At 38.4% G+C, this 20,639-nt stretch overlaps 1 protein-coding gene across 1 annotated transcript; it reads right to left on the bottom strand.

Moving 5' to 3' along the window:
• Positions 1–200: 200 nt before the first annotated feature.
• On the bottom strand, positions 201–12,018 carry LOC104906670 (monodehydroascorbate reductase 4, peroxisomal). The gene is made up of 7 exons (XM_010695456.4): positions 11,713–12,018; positions 7,377–7,428; positions 6,337–6,417; positions 2,921–3,039; positions 2,396–2,615; positions 1,491–1,609; positions 201–1,076 (listed from the first exon to the last, which is right to left on the bottom strand). The coding sequence occupies exons 1-7, from the start codon at positions 11,830–11,832 to the stop codon at positions 354–356; spliced, it is 1,434 nt and encodes a 477-aa protein (XP_010693758.1). The 5' UTR covers positions 11,833–12,018; the 3' UTR covers positions 201–353.
• Between the last annotated feature and the right edge of the window lie 8,621 nt (positions 12,019–20,639).

The following is a 20,639-nucleotide window of genomic DNA, read 5'->3' as shown; positions in this document are numbered from 1 at the left end:
ATACCCCCTACTCCTTCTCTTTAAATCCTAAGATTCGAAACCTAAACTTCACTAGGAAAAATGGGAAAGCCCACTGCTTGAGCCGGCCCAATTCCTTCTTTTATAGCTAATCTACATATCATATCGGTGTAACTTTGTGGGTTTTTGACCACTTACAAGCTAAAATATTCTAGGGGAAAATAACCAAAAAGAGCTAGCAATAAGTGTAACTGTAAAGACTGGATTCATCAGTAACCAGGACAGATGTGATCTGCCAAAATCAAGTATTTCATCCGGTAATCGACAGTGTTATAACACGTGAAAATGACCAGACTTTGATGAAGAATAAAACAAAATGGAAAGAATTTTTCTTCTCACCATCTTTTACGCCTTCTTCCATACCAGTAAGCAAAGCCAGCTATCGATGCAGCAAATATAACCCCGGCAGTTGCATGCCAAACATGCATTGGTTTCTGCTCTACAGCAATTGAACTTCCAATGCAACCAACAAATGATGGTGATTTCTGGCAGATTACATAGGCGAAGCTCAGACCTTCATTTTCGAGTTCAGCTAAGTTTTCAACTGAAGGCCTAAGCCTGGTGGCCCTGGCCAAGGCCTCATATTCTTCTTTGTTTCCACCTTCAAGGAAAGACCCAACAAGCAGGCCATCTTTTATCCAATAAGCTCCAAAGCTTTTCGCTGAATAATCACCGAAATGAACTACCTCCCCTGCATTATCCCCATAGAACTGCCAAGATAAACCAAAGACTCTAGAATAAAAAAAAGGAATATAGTCAAAGTCATCAGTCGTGTCAGGTTCCATTATTGCAGTGACAGCATGTCTTGCTGTCATCCTTGCAGAATCAACGTGTTCAAGTCGTCGAATGTCACCAAACAATTTCACTGGGAATGCTGCTACATCCCCGACTGCATAAACTGAATCGTTGCTAGTTTGCATTTTCCCGTTGACCTTGATTCCACCCTTCTCTATAGATAATTGGCCTTCAAACAAACTAGTATTTGGGCGGATTCCAATTCCCACAACCACCATGTCAGCAGGTACCCGAGTACCATCCTTGAGATTGACAGCCGTGATCTGTGTATTTTATATCTAATTAGAAATGAATTCAGAAGCTTTTGAATGACTAATATGTTGTAATAGACTGATACAAAGGAGAGGGTCATTTTAGGTATGTTAGTTAAGGGTAGCTTCAAGAATAAGTTAGAGAGTTACTGAGGCAGAAACTCAACATATAGAACAGATTGGAAAGAAATTATGAAGAAAACTTTGGAGAGATTACTGGTTTAGTTTGGGGAGGGAACAAGCCTCTCGAAAGCTTTTAGTATTTTATTTTCGCTGTAAATTTCCAGATTATCAATCAAATATAAGTTTTAGTCCTTAATATTCTTCTTTTATATGCCTTAGTGATGCCGGTTCAATACATATATCTAAATTCACATACACATAAAAAAAGGTGCAGAAGATAATAATGTTAAATCCAGTACTTACCTTCCCATTGGAGTCAAATTCAAACGACATCAGGACAGTACCTTTCACGAACTTGACTCCTTTACCCTTGTAATACTCCTCATAATAATCTGCAATCTTGGTTGTGAATAACCGTGGCACTGAAAAAATGTAGGATAAACATGGCTTGGAATTCTGAAAAAATTAAGCTTTGGCCAGACAACGAAAAGGGAACATTGAATTGTAGACCTTCATATGAACAAGTTAAGCAAGCTACTAGATAGCAAGCTTTTTCCAGATATGTAAGATACCCAATCATATGCTTGTAGCTACCTATTCTTCCTTTTTTTTTTTTCTGATAGTCCCTTTATCACTACATGCTAAGATTTTGATCTGATTGACAGAATTTTTTTTGAAGAAACACATCACGGAAGATCACAGAGAAATCTACTTGTATTGTCAAGCAAGAAAATATGCTAGGCACAACTAATAAAAATTTGCAATAATAAAGCCAGAGCATCATGCATTCTTAATATCATAGAGTGCTCATATATTTCAGATAAGCCTTCCCTAGGGCTAGGTTCAACAATGAAGGTATCAACATTTGAAAGAATCATCTGAGACATCTGTCAACATATCCAACTTCTGTCAATGTTTTTTCACATCTTTAATTTCAGCATGAATTTAATCACTATTTTGACAGAGATCAACACATAAGAAACTGTTTCAATAAATATCCATAAGTTTCATAATTTACACTTTTAACTTTAACAAATCCAGTGCAACACTTTGCTGCCAATGCAAGTATTAATGTGAATATTAATATAGACACCCATATTTTTATAGACATTCAGTAATTATGGAACCATGATATGCTCATTACATTTCAGATTGATATGCCCTCGTGACTATAATATTTCCAAGAAATCATTATAAACTATACTCACTGCAGTGGTCCTCAGGAAAGACCATCGTTACGTTGATCTTGTTTATGACCAAAGATGCAGCACATTCCATCCCTATATAGCCACCGCCTATTACAACAGCATTTCCGCTAACACAAGATTGCATCACAGTAACAAGCTTGCTCGCATCAGCAAGATCACGCAGATAACACACATTTTCAGCATTTGATACATTCACCCCGAATTCTTCAAGTTTTAAAGCCTACAAGATGTTCACAGAAACATATTTAAATCTATGCAATTGAGTTCTACAGATAGTACACTTTATCTTGTAAAATCAAGTGATACCGTAATGATGAAACTCAAAGCTTTCCTAGTATTTCAATTTTAACTCTTAGAAAACTCAAACTCAAGCACCCTTCTATTATCTAGCCAGTTACTTTTTGTCAATTTCCGACACAGTGAAACTAATGATATGGTAGGTCCATAATTGGAAGGCAAGAAAGACATGAGGCAAGCAACACAGAAAAGGAAAATGCAGTAAACAAAACGAATGAGCTTCAATACCCGAGCACCAGTAGCTACAATGAGAGTCTTGTAACTTATAGTCTCTCCAGTTGCTGTCAACAGAGTTTTTCGCTTCACATCAGCAGACTTAACACGAGTTCCAAGGACAAGTTCAATGCCTGGATTCAGTTTTCAAAATTGTTATTCATAAGCAACATCTCCTATGCCTCAATTTGTTAAATAAGACATTTGCATGGTCTCACAACATTTCCCTTCAGCCTGAAAGATATGTGAAGCACAGAACTCATGGACAAACCTTAAACCTCAAGTAACTTCTACTCCCACAAAAAACACAGAAGTAGCTCAAGGCTATTCTTGTTGTCAACATACACACGATCATCATAAAAAATGCAGAGACAGACATATAAGTTATACAAATTAATAATGTATACCATCTGTCAGATAATGTGACTGTCACTGCAGACTAATTTAGATATCACTCCGTGTATAACTATTTAATTTACTTTTACCAGAAGATATTATTAATGTATGCAGCTTAACTACTTCCAGTGTCACATAAATCAACATCTCAGATATTATCAGGTTGCAATTTTTACAACTTCTTTCTCCATTATGCAACACGTGCTTTTTAGATTATGCTCCTCATGTTCCTAGTTCCAAGGCCTTAACATGTAGCATGTGAAACATTCAGAAAGGTCAAATTAACCTTTGAAGAGGCACAGTAGCTTATGTTGCTGAAGGTGATGCAGCTCAAAATCCCAGTTCTACCAAAATATACAACAAATATGTTTGGAAGTCCACGGCTTAAAATTGTAGTAAACAAAAACAGTCTACTGACCTTATTATATTGATCCATGTGTGCCATGGCGCATTTCTTCTAAGTCCTACTTCTGTTCGGACTATATTATGTACCTTCCTAGTTATATTAGGATCATATGTAATATAGTATTCAAGTTGTTTTAGGAGTTAATTAGTTTATTTATCTTGTTAGGCGTGTATTTAATTATTGTTAGGCGTGTCATTAGTATTTGAGTAGCATTAGGTTTCTTCATTAGTTGTTCTAGGCATGCAAGGAGTTATTACTTGGTGCCCAAGTATCTCCTAGATAGTTTTTATGTGTTTATTTTTTAAGCTTTCATAATTAGTTTTGGTTTAGGAAATTATACGTTAGCTGAATATTTCAGCCATAATAAGATGAAGATTTAAGTTTATAAAAATTGATTCCGTGTGAATTGTTGCTTCCGCCGACATAGCGAAAAACCAATTGAATTTAGACGAGATAGCTTTATCGTTCATATCCCTAGTTGAATTTAGCTGAGATCGTTCAATTCATCATATAATTTATTGTTATTTTGGTTCATTAGAACAATAAAAAATAAAAAATGCATCCCAGAACATATATAAAGCAAATACATGAGAGTTAGAGAACTAAAGACGTGTTTCTTGTATCAAGAAATAGATCAAGTGGTATCAGTCCGGCATAACAGCTCATGTGGGCGCATTACAAGTCGGATTCGTGATTTTTTTTTTTTTGGTTCGTTGGAAAGCTAACAAGAAAATATACCTTGTGTCAAAATTTCTGCGCAATTGAAGCAGTAATGAAGTCGCAAGCGAAAACATTTGCATCAAATTTCTGGCTGTAGTTTGCGATAGCACGTGTGGTATCTGATTGCAATGATTTTTGGCTCGTGGATTCCTAACATCCTGAAGTGGGTTGAGCTAAATTTCATAATATTTGAATAATTAACGAGTTATATGCAGCCTTAAACTTTCAACACTGGTTGTCAGCAGACCATGTGAGAAACTATAAACGCGACTTGTGATGAAATCTTGAAGACAATTTGTGCACTTCATGGTGATGTGTGTGAATCCACGGCCACGAGCCTTGTGGATTCACGCATCTGTATACCACCAAGCACTTCATGGTGGTCAACCTCGTGGGCATCGCATATGGCTGGTTGCTTAGCTACATTGGAACTTGAGGATAAGTTTTTTAAACTAGGGGAGTACGATCCATGTGCGCCATGGTCATTTCTTCCAAGTCCTAGTTCTGTTAGAAACTTAGAACTCTATTACGTAGCTTCCTAGTTAAATTAGGATCCTATGTAATATAGTATTTTAGTTGTTTTAGGAGTTTATTAGTTTATTTATCTTGTTAGCCGTGTACTTAAATTACTGTTAGGCGTGTCATTAGTATTTGAGTAGCATTAGGTTTCTTTATTAGTTGTTATAGTCATGTAAGGAGTTTTTACCTGGTGCAAAGTATCTCCTCGATAGTTATTATATGTTTATCTTTTATGCTTTCATAGTCAGATTTAGTGTAGCAAATTATAGGCTATAAATAGCTGAATATTTCGGCCAAAATAAGATGAAGATCTGAGTTTATGAAGATTAATTCCTTGTGAATTGTTGTTTCCGAGTTGAATTTAGCCAAGATAGCTTTACCCTTCATATCCCTAGCTGAATTCAACTCATATTGTTGAATTCTTCAGATCATTTATTGTTATTTTTGTTCTTTAAAGCAAGAAATACCAAAAATTCATCCAAGAACTTATACAAAACAAATACATGAGAGTTAGAGAATTAAAAATGTGTTTCTTGTATCAAGAAACACATCACATATGCATAGCCATTAAGTAAAATATCACTGCATTATTAAACTGTCAAAATTTTCATCCTAACATCCATCCCAGTTTTCGCCAAATTTACAGTGCCTATTGCCTATATTCCCATGTAATAACAGCGCAAAGTTGTGACCAGCACAAAAACAAAAACTGCTCCAAGGTCCAATCTCTCAGCCATTATAACCGATATAAATTTTATATTTCAAGCTGAATCCAAAGTATTCTGAACTTCACACGACATCCTAGTAACTAAACTAGATTGCACCTTTCCTAGAATTAAGCATTCACTATAGGTGAGCTTAGGATAAATAGGCTGTTTGACTATTTAGCAGATATTTCCCTTTGTGCCTTAGTCTTAGGGAGCAAAGCACAGCAAAAACCTTTGGCGCTGCGTTATCAGCAACATACATACACTGCCACCAGCACTCTACGTTCTTTCTCAACGTGCTATTTACTAGCACTCTGCATTGTTAATGCACAAAACCCATTCCTGCTGGTTCTTCTCAGTGCTCCTAATGTGTAAAAAGTCAAATAGGCAGTCATTATAAGACAGTGCATGTGCAATTCATAACTACATTCCCAAAGTGAACCTTTTTCTCCTTTTATTCAGTATTTATGAACCTGTAAAGGTGTAAATAATAAAATCAAATTTCACCAATAAAAGGCAGCATTACCAAGTACTTTATTCCACAAATGATGGGGGTCAAACTGCAAAAGTATGTTGGTGTATACATTCTACTCTCACCATAACAAGGTGCATTAAACTGATCATAAGCAGCATGACAAATACCATACAAGTTCAAGATAATTTGAGGCTGAAAGCGGCAATACCATGTTCCTTATACCATTTTGTCGTCAATCGTTCCTCATTCAAACCGACACATGTATGAAATGATGGAAGCCGTGCAGGAGCTGCAATCATAAATTTAGAGCCAATGTCATATATCATGACAGCAAACAGAGAGCACAAACATTTTCAGAGTAGAGGCAAACAAAATCTGCAGGAAAAAATTATTCAACTAAAATCTACAATGGAAATTTAGGACTTTGTTAAAAATGCTTAGGCTGTCTTCATTAAGGCTTTACTTGATCAGAAAATTTCTTTCTAGGAAGCAATTTCTTATCTCCACCTATGATGAGATAAAACCTTTCCATGCCCAATTAACAATAATATAAAGACTTCTATGTTATCTGGAATCCTTTTCCCTATGCCCAAAGTAGACTGTGATGTTAGCCACCATAAGTGGGTAGCATAAAACCTTTAAGCAGATATAACAAGAGAATAGATACTCTCTCTGTCTCATATTTTAAGATCGTTATACTTTTGGGATGTTTCAGATAGTAGTGCATGGTTTCTACAGTCATATCATCCATAACATCTTTCTTCTTTCTGCATTTTAATATTACGGGTATCAATTAATGTGATAGCATACTTCTCTAGTAAAAATACATATGATTTAGTTGAGGTGTTAGATAACAAGGTTAAAGGTACTCAATTTTACATCTATTGACTTAGTTCTTAATATGCAAAATTTTCAAACTACGCAAACAGCATAGGACACCAGGAGTAATTACATAAACAGCATTTGTCACATAAGCATTTCCATTTTCAAATACAAGGACAAAGGATCACTAGATCAACAAAGGTATCATATTATAAGTGGGATGCGAATGCAACTAAGGTTTCATGCTGCCTCATGCATAGGGTGGGTTGAGTAGGGAGACTTCATTAAGAATTCCTAGTTGACCAAACCAAACGCAGAGCTTCACTTACTATTAGGAACTTCTTCACACATCTAGAAAACATAAACAATGAAGGCATTGGTATGATGCGATAGTGTCTTCAGTATCATGCTGAACAGAAAGCCTACCTTCAGGAAGCAAAAATCCTTTGCTTAACGCAGGTCTTTCATAAGGAGCAACCTGAAAAGAACACGGGAAGCTTCATGATTTTTCACATCAAATAGCATCCAAATTAATTCGACATATAGATTAATTAGAAGTCATAAAAAAACTGATGGTATATTGGTCATTTCAACACACTTTGACAAATTTGTCCTTTCCAGAAAAGGACTATTTCTCCAAAATAAAATTGAAGGTTGCAGAACTAAACAGAAAAAAGGTGCAGTCTAAGTGTAAAATTTGATTATCTTAAGTGTTACACTCCTCATACATATAGACAAAAAAAGTTCTCTTAAGCGGTCTATTCTATTGCTTTATCTAACAAGTTTACTAAAGCATGAAAACAATTTTCAACTTGCCAATCCAAAATTAGGCTTCCCATGCCACCAAGGAACAATTCAAACTGCTGAGTGGGGTGTTGGTCCCTCGCTTAGAGTTTTGTTGTTTCCCCCAATTTTCAAGCATATTGTATCTGTTGCAGGAGTCTTGCAGTTAGGCAGGGGTGACTGCCCTCTAAACCGTGTAAAGTGGTGTGGATCTAGTTCCCCCATCATGGATCACTAATGTCAGCATAGCTTGATGGGCTTACTACTGTATTTATTGTTTTATTTCGTAAATAATATGGTTTTTATCTCACTTTTGAAGTAGGGAACTGTACATTATGGATAAATGAATTTGTCAGGTTTATAGATCTTTTCATTTGAGAATGACCACCTTATACTTCTTTTTTTTTGTATTTACCACCTTAACTCTACTATCTTCTTAAAATTTCACCACCACTTAATACTTTTTGTCCGAAATTTTGTTTCCCTCCTTTTCTTCCTCTACATCCCTCCTCGATATGTCCGGGTAATCTTTGAAATTTCATCGTAGATTGAATTACAAAGTCAATATATGAAAGTACCTTCTTCTAATTGTAGATTTAGTTGGAAGAATTTTAACAATTGAGAGAGATTGGACAAGGTTTGAGGAGGAGTAATGGAAGAATCATGGAGTTATAGGATGGAATTGAGGGAAACCAATAGGTAGGGCCACATTGGACGGGAGAATAGAGTTAATATATTAAGTGGTGGTGAAATTAAAGAAGTTAGTAAAGTTAAGGTGGTAAAATAAAAATAAAAAAGTATTAAGGTGATTATTCTCAAAGTAGGCAAAACACAAGGTGGTTATTATCGAAAAAATCCTTATGTTTATCAATTTTTTCTGTGTTGGCATAAAGAGCAAGTAATGTTAGCTATAATAATAGCATAGGGTTGTAGATTGAAGGAGTCTGGTAGTTTCAACTTTCAAGTTAAGGTTTAATTAGTTTTTCTGATTTGAGTGAATCCAGTGTTGAGTTATGTTTGGCATTAAAATTTCAGATTTTCAGTCACATTGTTCCATGTAAAATCACTTAAATTTCTTTCCAGCCCATAACTAATTTTAAGGCTTTTCCTAAATTTGAAGCCTTAATCGATATCCAAACAATAAAGGCTCTAACTTTGTTATTGTTCTTATTCAGATCATCTACTTCTGTAAAATCTCCAGAAACTCCAGTGCAGGCTAGCATGGTTATGAAGCCATTGTGCCAGATCATGACATACTTCCAGAAGTAGGCAAAAACCTACTCTGCAGAATAGCATGGTCATCCCATGCTCCAATTTCAGTATCTTGAGTCGTTATAGGAGAAATGATTGTGATTGATTTATGGCTTGTGCATTATAACTTCCACATTTCTGAGGGTGATTCCACTAAAAACTAAATGTTTAAGAGTGTTGAGTATTAAAGAGTTATAATTGTTATTGCTCAAGCTCTTCTCATATTCTTTTCATTAAACTAGTTGACAAACGCATGATCGACTTTTCTATGGAGACCAGTTGGCCTCAGTGTACCAAGAAGGTAGGGATTGAATATGTCTTCACTGCACAAGTTGATAAAAATTTACCACATGAGGACCCTGTAAAGTTGTAACACAAAAGAAGAGTTATTCTATTTTAAGATATCGGTAAAGGACAAAATTTAAGCCTCCTAAAAGACACATTCCATGTAACTTTGTCACTTATGCTCTTTTCGTGGCAAGGTTGAGACACTTAAAGATCCCTCATCCCAGTTCCTACCAAGCAGCACTATGTCAATAGGTGGTTGGTTGCAATGCACAAAGAGTCGCAGTCTCTACATAATAGCAAGACAAGTAAGCGTTGGCATAAAATAGCCGTCTGACCCACAACAAGATGGGGTGCAACTTGCAAGTGTATATGTATAAAGAAGGAAGGTAACCTGAACATGGAGGTCTGTGTTAGATGGAAAGTTTTGTTGCTGTAGACTTTACACAAGTTGAGGACAATGATATTTAAGAGGTCATCTCACATGTGGTAAAGCACTCTTCTATTAGACTTATACTTGCCTTAAACTATTGGAAATATAGACATGCACAACAACGGCTTAGGGGTTTGGTCAAAGTTCAGTATGAACCCTAATTTGGTGTTTATTCATTGTGATACTCAAGGTGTCGATCATTTTAACAAAAATCACTATACCTTTTCACAAAATAACCGTGCATATTGATCTGGAGTATAACTTCATTCGCTAAATCATTGCAAACAAGGTGTCTGAGAATATGGTTTATGTGTTAATAAGATAGCTTCGAACGACCAAGTGAACTTATTGGGTGGACTTCTTTGGCATTGCCTTATACATTTTCTAAAGAGATAGAGATAGATGTTTGGTGACGAGTTATTGAGAATCCAAGTTAAGGTAAAGACTTACTGAAAAATCCGAATCAAGGTAGAGAATCGTTGAAGATGAGTCAATTTCTCGCTACGGAGAGTATTGGTTTTCCACCTACTCTGAAGCAAAATCTATGTGGTGTTAGAAAAGGGCGTGCACCCTCAAGCACGACTGTGCGTAGTATCCTCAAACTCGGTGAAGGTGCACACGTCGAATGCCATAACTTTAAAGGCATGATAACCTGTCAAACAAATCACCATTTCACTCTCACTCCTAGGTTTGATCAAGCCAAACTTTAGTTCTACACAAAGATAATTGAGGTTGATTAATACTCTCTCCGTCTCATGTTATAGTTCCCGTTTCACCTTGGGCACGGGAATTAAGGAAACCATGATTATTATGTACTTGCATCGGGAGTTGTTGTGTTTTTTGGAATTATTGTCATAAAAAATAAAAAAGAATTAAAATATTAAATGGTTATATCCAACCAATGAGATTGAAGGAACATTAAATTATGTATCAAAAACCCATGTGAAAAGGTAGAGAGAGAGAGTATAAAGTGATGTTAAAAAATGGAAACAAGGGAAATGTGAACAACATTTTGGGACACCCAAGATGGAATACGGGAACTATAAAATGGGACGGAGGAAGTAGCTTATTTATTGGACATTGACTGGCACCCTAACCAATAACTTGTATTCTCTCCACCAAACTAGTAAAAGACTCTATGAGGTCGTGCAAACCATGGTCGTTCCACACTTCCACTCCTTGGCATGAATTTGCCACACTTTAGTTCTACATGAAAAAAGATTGAAGTTGATCTATAGTTTCTTAGACATCAACTTCTATAACAAGCACTTGTATTCTCCCCGCCAACTAGTAATAGACTAATCTCATTGCTTGGTGACGCGATTAAATTTTACAAGACAACATAAATTATCGATATTGAACTTGTATTTTGTTTTTCTAATGTCAAGATACTCGTAACTGTTACCTCGACCAAGAACAATAACATTGCCGGGATTTGAAAGAGTAACCAGATTCAGACATCAGCCCCCCCCCCCCCCAACTCTGGTGGTTGTAGAGAGTCCATTATGACAAAAATATGCATACTTCGAGAATAACATAGTAACATTCCATCTATTTAGCAAATACACAAGTGAGCCATTTGATTCCCAGCATTATAATATCATATTCACAGTGCTTTCTCAAACATTCTGAACACTTAAGACGAACGAACCCCATTTCTTCTTTCCAGACTCTGAAACATTTGCAGCTCAAATATATATTTGCTTCTCATGATCGCACTAAGTCTTGTCTAATACCACCTCACTTTGTTTCCAAAAAAGGGTAAAAGAGGTCCCTCATAGTAAGGCGGTTTTATATTTGTCAATATTCCTTTTACAGAAACAAATACTCCTATAAATCAATTCACATATTCAAAATTCGCAAATAATAAACTCAAATTCGGGTAAAATATGCTCAATAACGCAAGATAATTAATGTTGGCTATGAGTTGAGCGCGTTAAATCAAAGATGTAGGAAAAGATGCTGAATGACGCAAAAAGAGAGACAAAATAAATTAAAAAATAAAAGTACCGATTCTTCAGATATTATACAGAGTTCACCAGGTGAAACCCCCTTCTTGATAAATTCGAGAGCGGCGTAGCCAGCTGCTACTCCACCTCCAAGTATCACATACACAAACGCCCTCCCCATCTTTTTCTCTTTCCCTCCCTTTCTGGAGGAGAGAGAAAACTTAATTTCTTGCTTCTTTTTTTTTTTTGTTGTCAGGGAAACAGCTATTGGAGATCATATGTTCTCAATTCGTGCCGTGAACGGAGAGATAACCTCATAAGATTAACAAACAAACAATCAATCTCCCCCAGGCAGGGCCCCAACCCACACATTTCTTTCCAACGCTATCCGGCTTTCTCCTTCGCTATATTAAAATATGGGGATCTTTTTATCCTAACTTTTTTTTAGAAATTACCTTATTAAAAATTTGTATCTAAAACTAATTAATTTTTACCATTTTGTTATTGACAAACATTAGTGTTAACGGAAACTGTTGATGTCATGATGATATCTCGCAAGTGCATCAAACCAGTCGTAGAATTAGTTAATCGTTTGCAACTATTAGTTATGTTAGCCTTAAATTGCTTCTGGATGAATTAGTTAAGCGTTGAAGTATATTAGTTAAGCATATTAGTTAAGCGCCAGAATATATTCGTTAATCCATCGAGACGCCCTAAAACCTATATTGTTTTCCTCATCCATTCTCTTCATACAACCAAGGATAAGAGTTAGCTCAAGTGGGTAGAGCGCTCCCCCTTGGCCCCTGAGGTCAGGGGTTCGATCCTTACCCCCAGCATTATGTTGGGATATTTCCTTAGCATGCTATGCATGCTTTAGCAGCCAATGTGTTGGTGTTTCCTATAGGCTTTCCTAATAATAATAAAAAAAATTCTCTTCATACAACCTGCATTGGATGTTTAATTTGGATGCAAGTAAAATATTTGAGCACGAGTTTGCAATGACAATGTCCACAAACACTTACTTTATTTTTTCACCTGATAAGATGTTTATCGTGGTTGAAGTGAAAGAAGAGTTTGACACATATTCATCACAAAGGGTAATATATACTGCCCATTGTTAGATGATAACTTGCACTTGCAAAATATTTGAAGAAACAAATCATATCACTTTTGGTACCGAAAACTTAACTTTTGCATTTGAAAGTTTAACTTTTTATTTGAAACACTAGTACAATAATTATTTATTGATGCGGTGGTATTGGAGTGGTTTTACCCATACGCAGCAATAAATCACGTGAAAAAAAAAGGAAAAATTGGAAATCAACATATTGCTGCGGTTTTGAGTAAAAATCGCAGCAATAGATGTCAACGAGAATTTTTTCATTCTTCATTTATTGGTTTGACCGGATCTATTGATGCGGTTCTCGTCCAAAATCGCAGCAATAGATTAAAATAATTTTTTTTAAATAGTATTTTAATCTATTGCTGCGATTTTTAGAAAAAACCGCAACAATAGGATCATTAGGGTTTTTTAATCCTTTTGAGCGCCGCTTACCTCTCTCTCACAGACTCACAGATCTCACTCATACTTCACCCTCTATCTCACTCGGTCACTCCTCATACTTCACCCTCTCTCTCACTCGGTCACTCCACAGACTCACAAATCTCTCCTCTCCCTCTCACTTCTCAGACCACCCCATTTATCACATCCTCACTGTAATGCTCCGTATTTTTGGGAGTTATTTCGTATTAATTAAAGAAAATATAAAGAAATTAATAAAAGGTATTTTAGTTTATTTACAAAATAATAGGAATAAAGTATTGATAATATGAGTTGGTTTAAGAAATTTTCGGAGTTTTTAAAAGGTTAAACTGATTTTTTTATTGACCTAGGGTTACCTCTCTATGAAGGGAGTATAAAAGGGAAAAGGGAAGGAAAAATCAGAAAAAAAAACCAACAAGGAGACCCTAAACCCTTTTCTCTCTCTCCTCAGCCGACTTCTCTCTCTCCTCAGCCGACTTCTCTCTCTCTCTCTCTCAGATTTGTCTCTCTCCCTCTCGGATTCTCTCGCTGCTCTTCCTCATCCACTTCGCTCCGCCTCCCTCTCGTCGTCTATGTGTTGTACGTGGGTGGTGTTGGTGCGAAGGGTTCCGACGAAGGTTGCAAGAAAATCGTGCGAAGGGTGGTTCGTGCGAAGGGTGGTTTCGTGCGAAGGGTGGTTTCGTGCGAAGAGTGGTTCGAGAGTTTTTGTGCGAAAAGTGGGTCGAGAGTGGTGGTGTTGGCTCGTGTTCGAGGGTGTTCGAGCAGTGTCCGAGTCGTGTGAGCGTGGTTCCGCGTCGTGCGAGTGTGGTGGCGCGAGGGTGTTTGGGCGACGGAGACCGGACGGGTGTGGTGCAAAGTGGGTAGTATGGGATAGGAGCATATAAATCATGTCATGTGCATTAAGTCAGAGGAATGATTTCATTGCAATTTCGTTCGTGCCTTGAACTCGAATATGCTGTTTGTGTAATTGAAATTGTGAAAGATTCTTGAAATCTTCAAATGTGACTAGATTAAGAGAGTGTACAAGGATAGGTCTAAATTGATGTTAGACTCAAAACTTATTTTAGTATAAAACTATTTTATTGATGGAAATGATCTTGATCTCACTTGTGAATTTCAAAGTTAAAATGAGCATTTTACCTCCTAAACATGTATATATATAACATATGTTTTGAACCCTATTATATACAAAAGCTTAGACTATTCTATTTTTTTTTATTTTCGCAGATGGTTCACGACATAGGTTGTACAGATTATTTGATGAAACAAGTAGGGGAGGACTGGGATGTTTGGTTTTTTAAGATGAAGTCTGCCATGGATTATAGAATTATGCAAGGGGAGCAGTGGTTACGGTCTGAGTGCTCTAGGATACACTTTATGCTTCGATATGTTCCAGACATAGAGCCTTATAGATTCGTTCATCGTAGGTATGGAGATATGTGGACGACAGAGGGGAATTTAATTAGGAATAAGCATACCTACGGATACCAAAACCTTCCTTCTGAAAAACACTTCCTAGCTGACCTCAAATATTGTGAGAATGAGTGGAGGGTTCGTGAAACGAGAGGTCAAAACCCTTCTACTTCATCTGTGGGGGAAAGTTCGGACAATAGGACCGTAGATGGGAGTTCTGAGAACCCAGGGGTCATACCTGAACCACCATCGGCACCTGTGGCAAAGAGGCCAAGATACCAACCATTTGAGGCCGAGTTAATAGTCGATGACTTTCAAAATCTTAGGACCGTCACTTACGTCTCGGATGATGAGAGAAACAATAGGACCTTTATTGTAGTGTTGGACGGGGTTCAGGCTGCACCAGGGTTAGACGGGGAAGATGATGATGACGAGCCACCCCCACTAGAAGATATACCAGTTGAGGAAGAAGAACCTGCTGAGAACGAAGACCCTGTTAAGGAAGAAAATCCTGTTCAGGAAGAGGATCCCATTGAGGATGAGGATTCCATTGAGGAAGAGGATCCCATTGAGGAAGAGGATTCAATTGAGGAAGAGGTCCCATCAGGAAGAAGACCCCGAGGAAGACCAAGGACCCTACTGAGATATATTCTTGAGGACGACGAGCCTGATGAGAAGATTGACTTGATGAGGGGATAGAGGATTCTGATCAGAGGATGAAGCTCGCCGCCTTAGTCCATAGTTCTTTGGCATATATTAGGATTAGGATTTGTTTATTTTGTCGTTTTTTCATTTGTTTATTAATGTTAATAAGGCTTGCATGCCGATTAGGGAGTACATTATTGTTATTTATATATATATATGGTATTTCTTTACAAACATTACATTCCATTTTCAATAATAGTGCATAGTGTTATCTTTTATTGTTAATTGTGGCATCTTCTTTTGGATGATTGTAATGCAAGTCAGTACAGACTTAAAGTTTCGCAAATATGTTATATATGAAATGTGTATTCGTTGAATAAGTTAAAAAATTATGTGTAAGTCACTGAAATAGCTATTGTTAATTTCAGCGCAGAATGGTTCGATCGGGAGGCCCCCGAAACCTCTCTAATATCGAGCAATCGATACGTGACCTGTACAAATCACTGCCAACTTAGCCCAAGGTCACAACCGGGATGGGGACTATCTGAAAAAGTGGCCCGTAGAACCCACCTGTACTAAGGAAAAGGGGGACCTGAAGAGTTGAGAACTGGGTTGGGGAATTTGAAACACTTTTCTTCACCCTATCCTGCCTGAGAGAAAACGTGCCCTTAGCTAGCTACTATCTGCAGGGGGATGCCCATTTCTGGTGGACCCAGCTAAGGACAACCTTCTGAGTCAACCTGGTTTCGGGTGGGAGACTTTCAAAAAGGCCCTAAGAGACAATATACCCTCCATATCTTAAGAAACAAAAGCCAGGATTTATGATGCTGAGCAAGGGACCATGTCGTGAGGAGTATTACCGAAATTCATTGAACTAATGAGTTTCCCCGGAGATTGCCCCTACTGAGGAGGCTAAAGCCTCACGTTTTGAATTGGACTTACCCTTGACCTGCAGGGTAGACTGGGGGGAGATACATTCACTCTCTAGACAGTGTTTGGCAAAGCTGCCACTTTATGCATCAGGAAGAAGGAGGAAGGGGTAAGCTGGGAGAAACGAAAGATAATCCAAACCCGAGGCCAGAATTTGAGAAAAGCATAATGGGAACCAAAACATCAAACCCTCAAGGAATTTGGTAAGGGACCCAATAACAAACTCTAATCCCAACAACAAAACCGCAATAACAACACCAATAACCGCAGACCTGAGCGTGTGTATAGGTGTAGAAAGTGCCCTAACAACCATCCTGGTAAGACTGTGAGGGTAACAAGGTGAATGTCGAGAATGCGGGAAATGGGACATAGAGGCATATGAGTGCTATCGAAAGAACAAACTGAAACCCCAATGGCCAAAGAAGGGGAATTATGGGGACAAGCCCGCGAAATGGAAATGGAAACGGGAATGGAAAGGGGGAAGTCTTACAATGGGAATTCTAACTATTCCAAGCCTGCACCAACACCAGCAACAGATCTCTAATGGAACAATGCAACAATTCCCAAGATAAGGGCAAGGGAAGCTGTACATGATGACGCTAGAGAAGAAGAGGCTCGTAGAGATGTTGTCACGGGTACATTTTCTATCAACTCCACTCCTGTTAAAGTATTATTTGATTCTGGAGCATCATTGTCATTTATTGCCCATTGCAACTGTTAGAACTTTACATTGGTCGAGTCTGAGTCGATTTCTATGCCTATAGTCATTCCATCTGGGGAGACTGTTAATTGCTCTAAAAGATTTCTAAAAGTGCCATTAAGATAGGTGAGGGTTACTTTCCCTCTGATCTGATAGAGTTTAACTTATCAACCTAGACATTATTCTGGGGATGGATTGGCTTGGGAAGTACATGGCTAAGATAGATTGCGATGCGCAGAAAGTGGAACTAAGGACCCTTCGGGAAAAGAGTGTCATATAGGAGAATACCTCGAGAACCGAGATTAAGTGTCAATGCTTACAACTTAAGAACTACGTAGACAAGGGTTGGCCCCTATTTATGTGTTCGTGAGAAGAGTTGAGGATGATCCGTTGAGGCCTGAAGATGTGCCCATAGTCCGAGAGTTCCAGGATGTCTTTCCTGAGGAAATACCTGGTATGCCTCCAAGGAGAGATGTAGAGTTCACCGTTGACCTAGTACCTGGGACTGGACCATTTCGAAAGCCCCTATCGAATGGCTCCGCAGAAATGAATGAGTTGAAGAACCAGTTAGAGGAACTACTAGACAAAGGGTATATTAGACCTAGCATGTCCCATGGGGAGCACCCTCTTTGTTTGAAAAAGAAGGATGGTAGTTGAGGTTGTGTATAGACTATCGGAGTTGAACAATGTCACTGTGAAAAAAAGTACCATTACCTAGGATTGATGACTTGTTCGACCAACTTCAGGGTGCGGGGATGTTCTCCAAAATAGACTTAAGGTCTGGTTACCATCAGTTGAGGATTGTTGATCATGATATACCTAAGACTGCCTTTCGAACCAGATATGGCCACTATGAGTTTACGGTAATGCCTTTTGGGTTAACCAATGCACCTGCAGTTTTCATGGACCTTATGAATAGATTTTCCGACCCTACCTCGACAAATTGTCGTGGTATTCATAGACGATATCCTGATCTATTCTAAGAACAAGGAGGAACATGAGGATTTGAGAGTCATTTTAGCACTTAGGGACAACCAACTATATGCGAAGTTTTCGAAAGTGAATTTTGGTTGGAAAAGTGTCATTTTTGGGTCATTTTTATCTCAAGGAGGGTGTGTCAGTAGATCCTAAAAGATCAAAGCCGTGAGTGAATGGCCTACCCAAAGAATGTCACGGATATAAGAAGTTTCTTGGGTTTAGCCGGTTACTATAGGAGATTTGTGAAAGACTTCTCCAAAATAGCAAAGCCTATGACCAACCTGATGAAGAAGGATTGTAGGTTTAACTGGAATGAGGACAGTGAGAAGGCCTTTCAAACGCTCAAAGAGAGGTTAACATCAGACCTTGCCTAACGGAAAATGAGGGATATGATGTGTATAGTGATGCGTCCAAAAATGGGTTGGGTTGTGTTCTGATGCAAAACGGGAAGGTCATAGCTTATGCGTCCCGACAGTTGAAGCCATATGAAGTCAATTACCCAACACACGACCTAGAATTGGCCGCCATAGTATTTGCACTCAAAATCTGGAGACACTACCTCACGGGGTGAACCTTGCGATCTTCACTATCACAAAAGCCTTAAATATCTTCACCCAGAAAGACCTAACATGAGACAGCGCAGATGGTTAGAGCTCATCAAGGACTATGACTTAGACATCCATACCATGAGGGTAAAGCCAACGTCGTTGCTGATGCGTTAAGTCGCAAGTCTAGCCATAGCCTGAATACATTAGTCGTTGCCGACAAACTTTGTGAGGAATTTCTAGACTCGGATAGAAGTTGTTCATGAAGGGGAGGTAGAAAGATTGCTGAGTGCCCTAACCATCGAACCCAACTTCCTAGACGAGATAAGAGAGAGTCAACCTGGGGATGTGAAGCTTGAGCGAGTCAAAGCAAAGCTTAAGGAGGGCAAAGCAGAGGGATTTGCGATCCATGAGGATGGAAGCATACGATATAAGGGTAGGTGGTGCGTGCCACAAAAGTGTGAAGAGTTGAAACAGAGGATAATGAGTGAGGGTCATAACACGACTTATTCCGTCCACCCAGGGGGAGATAAGTTGTATAAGGACCTCAAGAAGATGTTTTGGTGGCCTGGTATGAAGAGAGCAGTAGCTGAGTTTGTTTCCAAATGCCTAACGTGCCAGAAAGTCAAAAGTGAACACAAGAGACCTCAAGGAAAGATTCAACCTTAGACATTCCGACATGGAAATGGGATCGATATCCATGGACTTCGTTGTCGCCTTACCTAGGAGTCGGGGAGGCAATAATACCATTTGGGTGATAGTGGAAGACTAACCAAGACAGCAAGGTTCATACCTATGAAGATACGTGGAGTATGGAAGCCTTAGCCAAGGCTTATGTGAAAAATGTCATTCGATTGCATGGAGTACCCCAAGTATAGTATCAGATAGAGCTCTCGATTCCTGTGAATTTCTGGAAAAAGGTCCAGGAAGCATTTGGTAGTGAGCTATTGATGAGTACAGCCTTTCACCCAGCTACCGATGGTCAAACCGAAAGAACTATTCAGACCTTAGAGGACATGTTGGAGCATGTGCCTTAGAATACCAAGGATCATGGGAAGACCATTTGGACCTCATAGAATTCTCATACAACAACAGCTACCATGCTAGTATTAAGATGGCACCATTTGAAGCATTGTATGGGAGAAAGTGTCGTAGCCCTTTGTGTTGGAACGACATCAGTGAGACTGTGTTTTAGGACCTGAGATGATTCAGGAGACAGTGGATCAGTGCGAGTCATTCAAGAAAAGATTAAGGCTGCACAGGACAGGCAAAAATCCTATGCGGACAGAAGCGAAGGGATGAAATTACGAAGTTGGGGAAAAAGTATTGCTTAAGGTGTCCCAATGAAAGGAGTGATGCGATTCGGGAAAAAGGGGAAGCTAAGCCCTAAGTTCATAGGACCCTATGAGATATGGCGAGGTAGGGAAAGTTGCTTATCGCCTGGATTTCCCAACGACTTAGAAAGGGTCCATAACGTGTTTCACGTATCCCAACTCCGGAGATACGTACCTGATGCGTCACATGTCCTTGAACCGAAAACGTCGAGATAGACGAAACTTGTCCTATGAGGAGAAACCTGTCCAGATCCTAGACCGCAAAGTGCGAGTACGAGGAATAAGGACGTCAGAATTGTCAAAGTGTTGTGGAGAAATCAAACTACCGAGGAAGCCACATGGGAAGCCGAAGATGCAATGCGTCTGAAGTACCCTGAGCTTTTCCAAGAGGTACGTGAGTTACGGGGACGTAACTTTTCTTTTAAGGGGGGAAAAATGCGATAGAATTTCGCGCTTTCACCCTAAAGTAGTTGATTAATTATGTTAGTTATGTGTAATTACTGCTTATTTGCTTATCTGTTGTGCGAACGTTAGAAAACGCTTGTGAAATTTGGGACTTATAAGTGCAAAAGATCGTCGTTAAGACGGGCTACCTCAAAGTTTCCGACGACACTTCTTTTAAGGGGGAAGCCTGTAATACTCCGTATTTTTGAGTTATTTCGTATTAATTAAGAAAATATAAAGAATTAATAAAAAGGTATTTTATTTATTTACAAATAATAGGAATAAAGTATTGATAATGAGTTGGTTTAGAAATTTCGAGTTTTAAAAAGGTTAAACTGATTTTTTATTGACCTAGGGTTACCTTTTTATGAAGGGAGTATAAAAAGGAAAAGGGAAGGAAATCAGGAAAAAACCAACAAGGAAACCCTAAACCCTTTTCTCTCTCTCCTCAGCCGA

The sequence above is a fragment of the Beta vulgaris genome, chromosome 4, assembly GCF_026745355.1.
Source record: "Beta vulgaris subsp. vulgaris cultivar EL10 chromosome 4, EL10.2, whole genome shotgun sequence".
NCBI classification, from domain to species: Eukaryota; Viridiplantae; Streptophyta; class Magnoliopsida; order Caryophyllales; family Amaranthaceae; genus Beta; species Beta vulgaris.
The sequence above is the reverse complement of the archived record's forward strand: the minus strand, read 5'-3'. Positions and strand labels throughout refer to the sequence as shown.

Coding starts and splice junctions, on each gene's coding strand:
- LOC104906670 (XM_010695456.4), bottom strand. CDS start 11,832: ATGGGGAGGGCGTTTGTGTATGTGATACTTGGAGGTGGAGTAGCAGCT. Junction 6,418..7,376: donor AGGATTTTTGCTTCCTGAAG/GTAGGCTTTCTG, acceptor TTATGATTGCAG/CTCCTGCACGGCTTCCATCA. Junction 2,616..2,920: donor TTGTAGCTACTGGTGCTCGG/GTATTGAAGCTC, acceptor AACATCTTGTAG/GCTTTAAAACTTGAAGAATT.